Source organism: Scyliorhinus canicula, chromosome 18 (assembly GCF_902713615.1).
Source record: "Scyliorhinus canicula chromosome 18, sScyCan1.1, whole genome shotgun sequence".
NCBI classification, from domain to species: Eukaryota; Metazoa; Chordata; class Chondrichthyes; order Carcharhiniformes; family Scyliorhinidae; genus Scyliorhinus; species Scyliorhinus canicula.
Window position 1 is genome coordinate 125,624,574 of NC_052163.1, and position 15,661 is coordinate 125,640,234.

A 15,661-nucleotide genomic window follows, 5' to 3' on the forward strand; every position below is an offset into this window, starting at 1 on the left:
TGGTGCCCAATCACGGAATGACATCTAACAGCAGATGTCTTGTTTTGGGTTTTGTACTGTGATCTGGCTGCGCATGGTCCATACACTGCCCAAGTTGAACAACTGAAGGAACATGTTGTTTGATTCAATCAGCCAATCATTGGGAGGTATGTCTTACTTACCGGACGTCATACTGGCACTGAAATTCACACATGAAGTCGCTCAATTTTGTGAAAAGCTTTGGCAACTTGTCACTCTTTGGAGCAATATAATTTATATAATGCACTCTGTGCAAATTGTGGCCTAAACATTGCCTTCTACAAATATTTTGGCCCGTAACGTCCTCAAGAGTGACAATCTCTGGTGGGATGCCACTTTCGACGGTCTTACCCACATTGGGATTCTGAAGCCCCTCTCTTGCCCAAACTTCCTCAATCAGACTGAGTGAGACAGGAGCAGCGAAGGTTGTCCCCCACGTGAAGTAACTGACTAGGGTGCAGGAAGGTAAGAAACGCCCCCTTTTTATGGCACTAGCTGCCGTCAGGAGGCATCTCAAGGGACAATTAAAAGGAATGGGACGAGCTGTCCGGGGGTGGGACCAGAGTGGGCGGTGTCAGTCTAGGGATGGTGTTGGTCCGAGAGGGAATGGGGTATCGGACCAGAGTGGGTGGAGTCAGTCGGGAAGGCTGGGGTTCAGACAAGGGAGGGAGAGGGGGGGTCAGTCTGGGAGCGGAGTGGGGGGGTCGGTGCATGGAGGGAGGTTGGACTGGACCATTGGAGGGGGGACAGGGGGTCGGACCGGAGGGGGTAGGTATGAATGGGAGAAGAGTCTGGAAGGGTGGTCAGCCAGTCTTGGAAATCTGGGGGGGGGGGTTTCAGTCCAGGAGGAGGGTTGAATTGAGTGCACCAGGAAGGGGGTTGGACCACGTCACACCAAGAGGTGGACTCGGGTCAGACTGGACTGGGGAATAGTGGGATGGCGAGGTTAGCCAGGAAGAGGTGAGTCAGGCCGGAGGGACTGCGCTCAATCTGGGAGATGAGGTTGGTCCGTCTGGGGGGGGTGGTCTACCAGGAGGGAAGTCAGGTCGGATGGGAGGTTCAGCCCTGGAGGGGTGTGGCCTGTCCTCAAGGGGAGTGGTAGTTGGACCAAAGTGAGAGGTCTTATTGGAGGATGACGGGGTGATGGGGGGGTTCGGTCAGTCTGGAAGGGAGTGTCACCCTGGGGACAGAACTGCGGGAGGAGGGGGTTGGACCTCGGGGAAGGGAATGGTGAGTGTGGGGGGGGGGGGGGAAGAGTTTGTCGGATTGAGTGGGGAGTGTGGTGGATCGGAGGGTGGGACTGTTCCAGAGAGGGGTTCAGTCCAGAAGATGGGGCGGACGGTAGGGCAGACTGGAGGGCTGGACTGTCGCGGGGTGTGGGGGGGGGGGGGTGTGTGCCAGGGACGGTGGGGGGGGGGGGGGTTGAAGTGGGAGGGGGAGAGGGGGAGTCAGGTCAGACTGAAGTGGGGGAAATGCGGCGTTGGACTGGAGGTTGGGTCAATCTGGAATGGAGAGGTCAGTCCGGGAAGGGGACTGTCAACCTTGGCGGGGTGTGGGGTGGGGTTGGGGGGGGGGGGCTGTGGAGGCAGCAGGGTCTTGTGCGAGGCTGGGTCCGAATCTTTAAAATAACTACTCTGGAGTTATGTGATTTTTTTCCCCCCCTCTTACTCATGCAGGATAACTATCCGGATAAAACTGGCAGAACCGTCCAAAGTTAGTGATTTAAATCACTTCTGTCGGCTATTTCCCAGGCCAGCGCAATTGTCCAGAGCAAGTTAGTGCTTCTGGGCAATTGTCGAGTAAACCCTTACACGGAACTTCCCAGAGAGATACACCAGCGCATCTTTGGGGTACCCCATAAACGTGATGCTGGGGAGTCAAGCGGTTAACGGCCATTTACTTACTTTACTCTTATTTTCTTATGACCCTACAGTAAATATCTCCGCTAAAACAATGAGGTTCTCTGGCTCTTCCAGTTACAAAATCTTTCATTAAATCCGACAGAGGCAGTGGGAGCAGCAGATTCTGAGTGAAATGGTGCCATAAAAGTTAATTTGCCTTAATTATAACTAAAATGAATCAAAGATTGGTTTCACTTACAATGTAGCTTGCCATTCTTACTCTTGTACCATAGTGTGTAGTTCCTGATGAAGCCATTCCGATCATCAATTGGAAGCTCGTCCCACTCAAATTGTACTTTGGTTTTCCACATCCGCTTCAGTCTAACAGCTGGACCGCGTCGCGGGGCTGTAACGTGAACGACTCAGTGAGAAGCCTTTTAAAAATTATTTTCTCTCAACTTTTTCTGCCAATAGTTTTCATTCATTCAGCGGATGTGAGCAGGGTCAGGTCCCATGCTGGCTGGGCCAGCGTTTAATGCCCATTCCTAATTGCCCTTGAGAAGGTGGTGGTGAGCTGCCATCTTGAACTGCTGGTGACCACTGTAGGTACACCCACAGTGCTGTTAGGAAGGGAATTCCAGGACCTTGACCCAGCAACGCTGAAGGAACGGCGATTTGGTCTCAAGTCAGAATTCTGGGTGATCTGGAGGGGAAAGTGTATGGTATTCCCAGGCTTTCCTGCTGCTCTTATTTCTCTGGGTGGAAGGGGTCATGGGTTTGGTTGGTGCTGCCGAAGGAGCCTTGATGAGTTGCTGCAGTGCATCTCGTAGACCTGCATCCTGCTGCCACCGTCAACTGTTGGTGGAGGGAATGTTTAAGATGGTCGATGAGTTGCCAATCAAGCGGGTGGCTTCATCCATCGTTGTGTTGAGCATTTTCAGTTCTATAGAGCCGCACTCATTAAGGAAGAGAAAAAGCATTTCATCAGATTCCTGACTTGCGCTCTGGAGATGGTGCACAGGCTTTGGCAAGTTACACATTGCAAAATTCTGAGCCTCTGACATCCTCTTGTAGTCACCTTCCCTTCCTCACTCACTCCTTGCTGGGGACCATTCCATGAATGTTACTTTGCCCAAGTGGACATCCTTCAAGTACGCATCTAAAAGACTATCTGACATGGGAACATCTCAGTTGACTCTAACCCCTGTTCTCAGCTGACATTCACATGTAGAAACTGAATAGGAAATTGTCGTGATGATGGAGAAAAAGACCATGGAATATATACATGGAAAAATTGGACTTTAAAGGCTGGTGTTTATATTTAAAAATGGACGCAAATCCCGAAAGTGGCTGTGAATGTACAGTTAGCCACTGACAGGAATGGGTGCAGAGTATTTCTCTAAGGGGTAATGGAACCCCTTCCTGTTTCAAGATACTTCGAAAAGCATCCAGAGACTGATTGCCATCTCCAGTAAAGGCAAAGGAACATAATGACTATCTCTTCTTGAAGACCCTGGGTGTAATTGCCCAGATGGTGCATTCCGCATTTCCAGTTGAAATATACAAAGAGCTGGTTAAAAGCTAGCCAAGAGAGCTGTCCAGAACCTGCCTGCCTACCTGTCATGTCCTTCCAGTCTGTCTGTGTGAATGTACCATGAGGAAAAGCAGCTGGCCAGTTTCCACACTGAAGGTGTGTGATACACTACCAGAAGAAATGCCATTGCAAAAAGGAAATAGCCATCTTTTTCAGGAATATTTATTAAAACTCTCTCTCTCTCTATGACTGTGGAAGTCATCCAGCCTGCAAAAAGAGTCGCAGCTGGAACCAAGAACCGAAATATCCCGCCCAAACCACAGAACCCCTGAATTGAAGAACCAACTATTAGCCTTTGGAAGGCAACAACACTGGAGTCAATTTGTAACGGCTGCAATGTTCGTCACCTACTCCTTGCAAGTCAAGGACTGTTCAGTATAACCTTTTATTTATACTTACTCACTATTGGACTCAATTCTCACTTCTAAACCTTACATACATTTCTCCTTCCCCTTTTGGTCGCTAATAAACTTACTCCATCTTAATTCAAGAGAACCGGGTAGCATTGTGGTTAGCACAATTGCTTCACAGCTCCAGGGTCCCAGGTTCAATTCCTGCTGGGGTCACTTTGCGGAGTCTGCACGTCCTCCCCGTGTCTGCGTGGGTTTCCTCCGGGTGCTCCGGTTTCCTCCCACAGTCCAAAGATGTGCAGGTTAGGTGGATTGGCCATGCTAAATTGCCCTTAGTGTCCAAAATTGTCCTTAGTGTTGGGTGGGGTTGCTGGGTTCTGGGGATGGGGTGGAGGTGTTGACCTTGGGTAGGGTGCTCTTTCCAAGAGTCGGTGTAGATTCGATGGGCCGAATGGCCTCCTTCTGCGCTGTAAATGCTATGATAATCTATGTATTGGTTTCCTTTTAAACATGACTATTGGATCTGGAAAAGGTATTTAAGGGAAAAGGAACCTGGTTAGATTAAGCTACATCCAGCGACATTATTATTTTCGAGTTATGTTTTTGTGAAGCCTTTTCTTCAGAAATTGTAATGGCTGCTTGAATTTAGCTCAAAATTAATCAAATGATGGGTTATTTAGAAGATAAAGAGAAGCTTTATTATGGGCAAGATAGAGTTTTCTCATTTCTATCAGGTTTCAGAATTAGATTATTAGGAACCTGGCCAGCCTTAGATTTTGCAACTTTCTCATAGAAACATTAAAGTGTTAAAAATGGGTAATGATTGCCTGATGATTTTGAAGAACCACTTCATTTTCAAAGCACAGAAAGCAACCTCATCACCCACAGGCTCCCTGCTGATCATTATTCCGTTCTTTCAACATCCTTTTGCTGGGTTATGGAAGTTTGTAAGGAATTTACATTCATTATCAAGTCTGCGCTGTCAGGTATTTTCTGTGAATAAGTGCAGGGCTGTCAGGCATAGGAGCACGGATTTGGGAATTGACAGCACCTTGGGGAAGCAACGGACGTGGTGAAGGAGCCTTGCCCCTCTCCATCTCCTGATCCCCTCCAGCCCCACGACCCTCTGCAATCTCTTTGCTCCTCGAATTCTGGCCTTTTGTGCATTCCCAATTTTTGTTGCTCCACCCTTAGTGGCTGTGCCTTCAGTTAACTGGACCCCAAGCTCAGAATTCTCTCTCCATACCTCTGCACCATTCCACTTCTCTTTCTCCTTTAAGACACTGCTTAAAGCCTACCTCTCTGACCAACCTTTTGGTCATCTGACCTAATATCTCCTTATGTGGCTTAGTGTCATGGTGTGTTTTCTAATTGCCGCGTGAAACTCCTTCATTGAAATAAAGGCACCAAATAAACCACGGCAATAGCTCCAGAAACAAGTGGGTCACAAGTTGGGCTTTATGGTGGTTTTTAAAGGCAGGTAGGACAGTGCCAGTTGTTCGAGAATAACCAGATTTACATTGTAGCTTTAAAATATAATTCTGGCACATTTTCTTTCTGGTAACAAGGATATCACTGCAGGAGTTCCTCAGGTTACTGTCCCAATCCAACTATCTTCAACTGTTACAGCTCTGACCTTTCCTCCAACACATGATCAGAAGTGGGGACATGCGCTGATAAATGTCATTCACAACTCTTCTGATACTGAAGCAGTCCGTGCCCCTGTACAGCAAGACGTGCACAACAGCCAGGCCCGGGCTGATAGGTTGCAAGTAACTTCTGTACTATACAAGTGCCAGGCAAGGACCATCTCCATCGCAGGAGAATCTAAATATTCTACCAACAGCATTACTATCATTGACTCCCCCATCATCAACATCCTGAGGTCACCATTGACCAGGAACCTAACTGGACCAACTATTTAAATACAGCAGTCATAAGAATGGGTTTGAGGGTAGAGTTCTACAGCGAGTAACTCACTTCCCCCCCCCCCCCCCCCAAAGCCTGTCCACCATCTACAAAGCACAAGTCAGGGATATGATTGAATATTCCCCACTTGCCTGGTAAGTGCAGCTCCAACAACTCTCAAGAAGCTCGACACCATGACAGACTAAGATGCGCACATGATAGGCATCCAACCCACTACCTTAAACATTCACTTCCTCCACCACGTACGCACAGTGGCAGCAGCATACACCCATCACAGGATTCACCTCAGCACCTCGCCAAGTCTCCTCCGACAGCACCATCCAAACACACGAGCTGTGCCCCCTGGCAGAATAAGGGCAGAAGGTGGATGGGAGGCACAACAGATGGTCGGTGATTGGAAATCTTTCCTCCACCTGCATTCAGGATATCAAATTCACGTCAGGGCTGATTTACAATCTCAAACGCAGAGAAATGCCTATCAGGAAATAGCAGATATGCTAATCCATTAACATTGTTTGTCAACTAATTCCATACTTCAACTTTCATTGAACCTTCACTCGTGTATCATCTTGATCATAATAAACAGTGAGTTTACCATTTTTGCGGCAAAGTCCAATAATGTATACAAAATCAAAATGGCAAAATCGTGCCTACCGCCTTCTTTTGAATAGGCCTGAGTAGATGCTGGGCTGCCTGGTAAGCCATCGAAAAGTGGGTAAAGCAAAATATTGTAGAGACGCATTGGCTCAATATTGTCTGGAAAAGAAATTCACCACATTTCAGCACGGCTTCACACAAAAATATCCCTCTCCTCACTCATTAATCCTTTACTGTTTCTGCCCTCGCCCTGGCCAGTAGCAGGATCTGCTGACCACATCGCTGTCAATGAGGTTTCTCGCATTGTTCGTTCCCTCCGCCGCACGGGGAGAGTCACCATCAGTGGGACCCGAACATTCTGTCAGTGAGAACGGCCAGAATATCCCGCCCAATGGTTTGAAAGGTAATTTGATCCTCCATCCATGACATTATCATTTTGACATTAAAAAAACAAAATTAAAATGTCCAATTCTTTTTCCCCAATTAAGGAGCAATTTAGCGTGGCCAATTCACCGATGCTGCACCTCTTTGGGTGGTGGGGGGAGGGTCAGCACGGTGGCACAGTGGTTAGCAATGCAGTCTCACGGCGCCGAGGTCCCAGGTTCGATCCCGGCTCTGGGTCACTGTCCGTGTAGAGTTTGCACATTCTCCCCGTGTTTGCGTGGGTTTCTCCCCCACAACCCAAAGATGTTGAGGGTAGGTGGATTGGCTACGCTAAATTGCCCCTTAATTGGGAAAAATGAATTGGGTACTCTAAATTTATTTTTAATAAAAATCTTTGGGTAATATGGGTGAGACCCACACAGACACGGGGAGAATGTGCAAACTCCACACAGACAGTGACCCGGGGCTGGGATTGAACCTGGGTCTTCAGCACCGTGAGGCAGCAATGCTAACCACTGGACCACCGTGCTGCCCTTTTATCTTAATTTTAACAGGATTCCTGTTTAATCTAACCACAGACAGACTTTTCATTCATATTCTTAACTCTAGGGCTGGAACTCCCACTGGCAGAATCCTCCAGTCCCGCAACAAGTCAATGGACATTTGAAAGACTTGCCACATCCACCATGCGGAAACTCGCCATTGAGGGGCCAGGAAGATCCGGCCCAGGACTTTAAAACTGTTGAGCTATTTAACTCCTTCAATTCCACCTTTTAACCATGGCTTCTTGCCTTCTACAAGCATAATTAACCCTGGTGGTGGCCTGTACTATAGATTCATGGTCCTTCACCAAGGTACCCAAGTTAAATAATTGTTAACAAAATCACTATTAGGCGAATCAAATTCACCCAAGAATGTAATATTCGCTTACTTACCTTGTACAACTGCTTTTGTATCATTGGCAGGTACATTTTGCCAGGTGATATTACAGGCAGCTTCCTCAGACACCGCACACCATTCAAGCACAAAACCAGTTACTGCCATGCCGGGGGGCTCCCATTGTATCAGAAGGCTGCTGTTGCCATTTGAAGAAGCAACAACGTGGGACAGTGATGGAAACTCTGTTCATATAATTTAAAGAAAACTGCAGTGATTATTTTGCCATATGAAAGTTTTCTTATATTGGATAAATCATTGATGCCTCCACAATGTCCTGATATCCCTAACTGCTGAATGATGTTTGTGTTAGGTGCGTGCAATCAGAATATTTACTCCAATGGTAACAAAGAATTAATTTCCTTGGTTTAACGTTTTAAACTTGCATATGATTCTCAATTTCAAGCAATGGTATTCTGGAACATGTGGGATGGTGGGTTGGAGCATTATAGTACTTTATCCTTCTGGATAAAGTACTCCAATGCAGTACTGAGGAGGTGCTGCACTGTCAGTTGTACTGCCTTTCACAAGCGATTTTAAATCCAGGCCCTGTTTTTCCTGTCAGATGGATGGAGAGGATCCCATGATATTATTTCAAAGATATGGGGAATTTTCCCGGCGTCCTGGGCGATATTTATTCCTTAGCTAACATTTCTACAAGCTGATTATCCTCATTATCACGTTGATCTGCACAAATTAACTGCCACATTTCAGACATCATAGTGACTATACTTTATTGGCTGTAAGGTGCTTCGAGACATCCCGAGGGAGTGCAAGGTACAACATAAATGCAAGTATTTATTTCAGAAACTTGCTCTTTCGCTGGCTGCTTCACAGCCTCATATTAAATGTATTCTATTCAATTTAGCCCCACAATGTAGTTCTCACTTCGGTATATATATTGTCATTGGTGTGTCCCTTTAAGAAATGTTTTTGTCTTATCACATGGATTCATTGTGTGGGTGGAGCTGGGCTGTGGCTCTGAGTTTTACTTTCGCTTTGAGTTTGGACTGGTTTTGAACTGCAAAGGTTGAAAGAAGTGTGTCTTGATCTTCATGTTAAAAGCTGTTCCCGACTACGTGATAACTTAAAATAAATAATTGCTTTCTGGAAGGAATTCAAACCTGCTATTTGAAAAGGGGTTCCGAGTATCACTGACAAGCCTTATACCAGTAAGAATTTTGTGTGCTGGTTTTACTTGGATTTTGTTATTGAATTGGAACAGTTAAGGGGGAATTCATTAAGGGTTATAACTAGATTACTGTAGCTGTGTGGGGTCTTTATGTTTGTAGTTGATAAAATTCTTATTGTGTATGTTTGTACAAATGTTAACTAAATTCTTAGAATAAAGCTTGTTTTTTTGATTAAAAGCACCTCAGAAATCTGTCGAACAAGACCTAAAAGGCAGGCTCTTATGCCCGTCGTAACCAAAATCAATAAAAAGTTATAGGTCAGGTGGACTCCATAATACATTTTGGAGTTGTTAAACCCTGGCCCATAACAATATATATTGGTAAGATAATGCAGGTAGATCATGAAGTGGCTGCATTGGGACATGAAGGGAATTTGCAGCAAAAGTCATCATTGGAGCAGAGCTTCAATCTGCAAGAAGTCTTCCATTCTCAGCAATTACAAGGCCCACCTTGAGCGAATAGAGAAAAATAAAGATCCCTCACCTTCCAAAATTACTACTTTGTGGCATCGCAGCGATATACCAAACAGACTTATCCTGCTCCTACCTCTCCTCTTTGTCTGCTTAAATACATCTGACTCATGGTGCGAAGGCTCGGGTTCCATGTTAAGCGGTACACCATTGCATTTATTTTTACAATCTGTAAAGATAATAGGTATTTCCATCCCTCGACCTCCCCATTTGGTGGAGGTGATCCGGCTGTGTAGGGTTTTCGGTTTTTCTCTCCCCTCAAGACATGTCACTTAAGAACTTTCTGCCTCGCACCCAACCTGCCACTGATCTGCTTACTCTGCTAACCACCACCGTTTTCTCCTGTAACCTTTCCTCAAAGGTTTGGTACCATTGGCAGTTTGATTTACGCCTGGTGTGAATCGGAAAATAATTGATACCAATGGGAAATAAAATAAGTTCCAATTTGTTCATTTACTTTATCTCTTCCCTCCGTCTCGTGGCTATTTCTCTCATCACCCCCCCCCCCCCCCCCACCCCCAACCCCCCGGCAGCATTGAGACAGCAGCAACACTTGTTAAGTTGTGAATATTTAAAGACATGCATCATCTCAACCTGAAAACTGGAATTCCATTGCAAATTGTTCCAGAAACAAACAGATTATTTGATTGAACAAACATACTGAGTGGGAGTTTCCGGCTGCGATCTCCCAGTCCCACCAAAGGCGATGTCTGCCGACAGGTCGGGAGAGCCATGCAGAACGTCAAAGACATCAGCGGGACCAGAGGACCCTGCGGACGACCAATGCCGACCTGCCTCTGCGGGCGGAAAATCTCACCCATTGATGCAATTGGACGGAGGGGTAGCACAGTGGATGGCATTCTTGCTTCACAACTCCAGGGTCCCAGGTTCAATTCCTAGCTTGGGTCCCTGTCTGTGTGGAGTTTACACTTTCTCCCCGTGTCCGCGTGGGTTTCCTCCGGGTGCTCCGGATTCCTCCCACAGTCCAAAGATGTGCAGGATAGGTGCATTGGCCATGCTAAATTGCCCTTAGTCCAAAAAGTCTAGGCGGGGTTACTGGGTTATGGGGATGGGTGAAGATCTGGGCTTAGGTAAGGTGCTCTTTCCAAGGGCTGGTGAAGGCTCGATGGGCTGAATGGCCTCCTACTGCACTGTAAATTCTATGAAAATTGAGGACAGTCACTAACAGAAACAAATGAATAGTCTCCACGAGTATTATTATTTCCGTCCCATGAGAATGACAAATTAGAATAAATCAGAATAATGCTCATGCATTAGTCAGTTGCTCTGCTGTTTACATACATCTATCCACCACAATCCATCAGCATAATATCAAAGTTCACAATTTAGAGTTTAACTTTAAGGTGATGTCCTCCTGCGCTGTGTGTTTGACATTTCTTTTCTGCAACGACCTAACCCATATTGAACGGATATTTATTTTGCTATCGTCTAGACAATGATGTGTGGTTTGGATTACCTAGTTCGCTGGACGAAGGAATGATAATCAGAGCCTCCGGAGATTCTCCCACTGAATTGTAAGCGGCCACTTGGATTCTGTAGTTTCCATCTGGCAGGCGGAAGCTGCATTCTAAGTCGGAAGTGTTGTACACCACGGCCTCAGGCACAGGCAGGTTGATTCTGTAACCTAAGATTTTTCCCTTTGCTACGTTCCTTTCCAGTGGCTGTGTGAAAAATGGTCAAGGTGTAATAGTGATTTAACAGGGTCACTCGGCTTGGTGCCATAGTTTAATGGCATAACTTCCCCGTGTCTGCGTGGGTCTCACCCTCACAACCCAAAAAGATGTGCAGGTTAGGTGGATTGGCCATGCTAAATTGCCCCTTAATTGGAAAAGAAATAATTGGGTACTCTGAATTATAAAAACAAGTTTAATGGCATAACTACAAGACACGAAGTGGAGGTTTTTCTAGATGACATGACAGCAATAATATTTGCTTGAAAACTTTCATTCGCTATCCACAGCATATTTTAGTTGTTACCTCACTTTGAGCGTTAACAAGTTCTTTGGTGTCACTGAACCTTCCAGCAGAGAAGAGGAGCTAATCAGGCCACGAGTGTCTTTAGCATTGTTGGAAAAGAGTTTCAAAATGCGTTATAATAACTTGGGATTGCGCATAATCTTGACTGGATAACATGTTGAGTCAAAATCTGGCAAGAACACATTAAAAACCTTTACAATATATCCCGTTAATGTTGTGCTCTGAAATCAGATTTTTCACATCAGTGTCAAAAGCACGAAGCATTATTTTCAACTTTGCCAGCAGCACAGAAACGCGATGCAGCAGATCGCTGGTAACCAAAAGATGAAAATCAGGTGGGTTTACACTGGGCAGGTAATCCCTTCCATCTGCTTACTGCCAAGGCAGCAAAGTTAGAAATAACTCCTAATTGAAAGTGTAGCACAGCTCTAGGTCGAACAGTTGAATTCACAACATGCTAGCTTACAAAACTAATTTGATTTGTTGTATTTTTGTTGCTTTATGACCATTATTTTAAATCAAACCCTACTTCCTATCTAGCCTTTTTTTGACTTGAGAGTTTGAATTTGAATTTTGCCATTGCGTAGGTAGGGGGATTACATATAACTTGGGCAGGTTCTCCGTTGCCCGACGCCAATATCGTAATCGGCAATCAGGCGGAGATTCCACTCCGACGCCGTAATCGGCAACCAGGCGGAGATTCCAATCCGACGCCGTAATCGGCAATCAGGCGGAGATTCCAATCCGACGCCGTAATCGGCAATCAGGCGGAGATTCCAATCCGACGCCGTAATCGGCAATCAGGCGGAGATTCCAATCCGACGCCGTAATCGGCAATCAGGCGGAGATTCCAATCCGACGCCGTAATCGGCAATCAGGCGGAGATTCCACTCCGACGCCGTAATCGGCAATCAGGCGGAGATTCCAATCCGACGCCGTAATCGGCAATCAGGCGGAGATTCCAATCCGACGCCGTAATCGGCAATCAGGCGGAGATTCCAATCCGACGCCGTAATCGGCAATCAGGCGGAGATTCCACCCCGACGCCGTAATCGGCAATCAGGCGGAGATTCCAATCCGACGCCGTAATCGGCAATCAGGCGGAGATTCCACTCCGACGCGGAGATTCCACTCCGACGCCGTAATCGGCAATCAGGCGGAGATTCCACTCCGACGCCGTAATCGGCAATCAGGCGGAGATTCCAATCCGACGCCGTAATCGGCAATCAGGCGGAGATTCCACTCCGACGCCCAAATCAGGGACGGCGCCGGTTTGACGATGGTTAGTCATGCTTGGAAATGGCGTAATCACGTCGCACACTGTGTGCTGTCGCAACAACGCTGGCGTGTCATTGGCAGGTCCTCCCGTGATGCTCTGTCCCCGATAGGCTGAGTTCCCGATGGCGCGGGGCACGTGTGGTCTCAGCAGTCGGGAACCCGGCATGGCGGCTACAGATTGTGTCCAGCGCCACTCGGCTCGGATCCGTGCCGCTGGCCGGGGGGGGGGGGGGGGGGGGGGGCTCCGCGATGGCTGGAGGGGACTTGTGGGGGGGGGTGGCCTGTGGGATCGCGAATGGCGGGTCGGGTCTGCGCACAGCCGGCACTATGTTGTATGGCGCAATCGCTTGCAGATCGTCAGCCGTGCGCATGCGCGGCCAGGGATCCGGCCATTCTCCGGCTGTTTTCGGCGTGGGAGCCAGGAGCTTCACCCGGCGCCGTTGCTAGCCCCTCACCAGATCCGGCATTGGTGAGGGGTCGGCACCGATTATTTGGTCATAAACCTCCCACAAATTCTCCGTTCGAGCCGGCACTCAGCTGCTGAAACAGAGAATCCAGCCCAGAGCCTTTAGAAATAATTTCAGTTCAATGCACAACATCAAAATGCAAACAGCAGAGGTTGCAGTAATCTTGCTAAGAGTCAGGATAGATTTCTGACTTGAAGTGCGAGCACCTCCGTTCTAAGTGGTTAATAATAAAGAGTACCTTCCACATTAGACGGACCCTACGGGTTCCATTTGAGTCAGGGGCCTCAATGCTTCTCCATATCTGTAGTTTTTGAGCTGGAGCTAATAGCAAGAAAGAAGCTGATGCAAATCAATTAAAAGTACAGCAAATGAGAAACACCAACAAGTACAAATACAGTTGCAATTTGAGATTAGACCATAAAACATAGGAGCAGAAGTAGGCCATTCGGCCCTTCGACTGCTCTGCCATTCAATGAGATCATGACTGATCTGGTATGATAATCCTCAGCTCCACTTTCCCGCCTTATACCCATGGCTCTTGACTCCCTTACTGATTAAATATCTGACTATCACAGCCTGAACATACTTAACGACCCAGCCTCTACAGCTCTCTGCGGTAAAGAATTCCACAGATTCACTGGAGAAGAAATTCCTCCTCATCTCTGTCTGAAATAGGCATTCCCTTACTCTGAGATTGTGCCCTCTGGTCCTAGACACTTCCACAAGGGCAAACATCCTCTCAGCATCTACTCTGTCAATGCCCCTGTCTCAATAATGTTGCCTCTCTCTTCTAAACAACAATGAGTACAAGCCCAATCTACTCAGCCTCTCCTCATATGAAAATCCCTCCATACCTGGTGTGTTGTTCCTCGTGTCTTAATAAAGCTCGTAGTCTCAAAGGTGGAGAAGATGCTTTATTGTGAATTTGTTCTGTCTTCAGAGCTTAACTTACGGCTACCTCAAATGCTGCCTGTCTGTGTCCTGCTACGAGTTCTGCCTTCCGTGAAGTGTGTCCTCACTTCCTGTCCCTGTGTATATATAGCTCTCCCGTGCTCCCTCTAGTGCTTGCTCAGTTGTATTGCATCTACTCAGATCTACAATCACCACACCTGGGATCAACCTGGTGAACCTTGTCTGGATTGCCTCCAACGCCAGCATATCCTTCCTTCAGTAAGGGAACCAAAACTGTTCCACAATATTCCAGGTGTGGTCTAACTAGGAGTGCCTTGTATATTTTTTGCAAGAATTATTTGAAAGTAATTTGAAGCTGTGTTAATTTTTAAGGAGGCACTGGAAGGAGATGTTGTGCATTAAATAAACATTTAAACTTATGTTTAAAATGCAAAAAGGGAGGTCTTGCCTCAGGATCCCAAAGCTGCACAGAAAGAAAATGTAAATGTTTGGGCTCACTTTACCATTGCTCTAAGCCCTTCGGATTTCATGAGGTTGTTTAATGAAGACAAGTTACATAAAAATACATTGACAACTGCCGCAGCTTGGGAGTATTTTTTGTACGTACCACACTCTGAAGTAACGCCTGTATTCTCATTACTCCATTCACTCCATGGACTAGTTTCCGTTTTCTGCTTACAGCGAATCTTTAACTGGTACTCAGTATAAGGGAGGAGAGTACACAGTCTGAAGAATGTACTGTTTATTACTGCTAAAGGAACCTGTGTAAGAAAGAAAACAACTTTAGAATAACTAACACAAGTGCTGCTAAAACTCAGATGTCACAATAGCCAGGAATTTATCGGGCTGTTTTGAACGGACATATGCCCAATGCCGGTACACTAAGGTAATTGGGAAGAGAGGAGGCGAAAACCTCTCCTGAGGCTCCAGGTACATTCTGAGAGAAAACCTTCGTTATCAGTGAACAACTTTTGTCAGATTAGGCTCTGAGGTTTCTTTTTGTCCAAATCATTTAAAAAAAATATTTTTATTGAATTATTTGTAAAATTTTATAACAAAAAAAAAGAACAGTAAACATTGAACATTAACATGGTGAAAAAATAGCCATTTCCCTACTCGGCTCTATCTTCACAAACCTCATGAAATAACATAAAATAACTCTTACCCTCCCCCTCCCCCCCTCTCGGAATACTGCTACTGCCGACATTTGAAATTTCTCCAAGAAAGTTGATGAACGACTGCCACCTCCGGGAGAACCCTAGCATTGATCCTCTTTTTTAAAAAAAATATTTTTATTCTCCTCCTTTTTCACATTTTTCACGAATTTACACCCACCAACAATAAGCAATAATCAGCAACAAATATGTCAATCCCCATAACAATAACAACGATCCCATCCTCCCACCAACCCCCAAACATCGGCCCGCATGTTTACATAAACAAATGACAAAAAGGAATCAGGGATTACCCATAGTCACCACTAATATACACAGCCCCTCTCCCCCCAACCCTCCCACCCATCCCCCCCTCCAACTAATGTTCGATGTTATCCAGTTCATGAAAGTGTATAATGAATAGTGCCCATGACTTGTAGAACCCCTCCGTCCTTCCCCTTAGTTCAAACTTAACCTTCTCAAGGGTCAAGTATTCCAGCAGGTCCCCTTGCCCCGCCAGGGCACAGGGTGGAGAGGCTG

The 15,661-nt window shown here is 46.4% G+C and overlaps 1 protein-coding gene across 1 annotated transcript in view; it reads right to left on the reverse strand.

Moving 5' to 3' along the window:
- Window positions 1–15,661, reverse strand: part of LOC119953776 (interleukin-6 receptor subunit beta-like) — a 56,579-nt gene that overhangs the window by 6,341 nt on the left and 34,577 nt on the right. The window contains exons 7-12 of the mRNA XM_038778392.1: window positions 14,575–14,728; window positions 13,294–13,376; window positions 10,790–10,994; window positions 7,649–7,834; window positions 6,387–6,488; window positions 2,119–2,265 (exon numbers count right to left, since the gene is read on the reverse strand). Of these exons, the coding sequence (XP_038634320.1) occupies window positions 2,119–2,265; window positions 6,387–6,488; window positions 7,649–7,834; window positions 10,790–10,994; window positions 13,294–13,376; window positions 14,575–14,728 (877 nt within the window). The remainder of the gene's footprint in view (window positions 1–2,118; window positions 2,266–6,386; window positions 6,489–7,648; window positions 7,835–10,789; window positions 10,995–13,293; window positions 13,377–14,574; window positions 14,729–15,661) is intronic.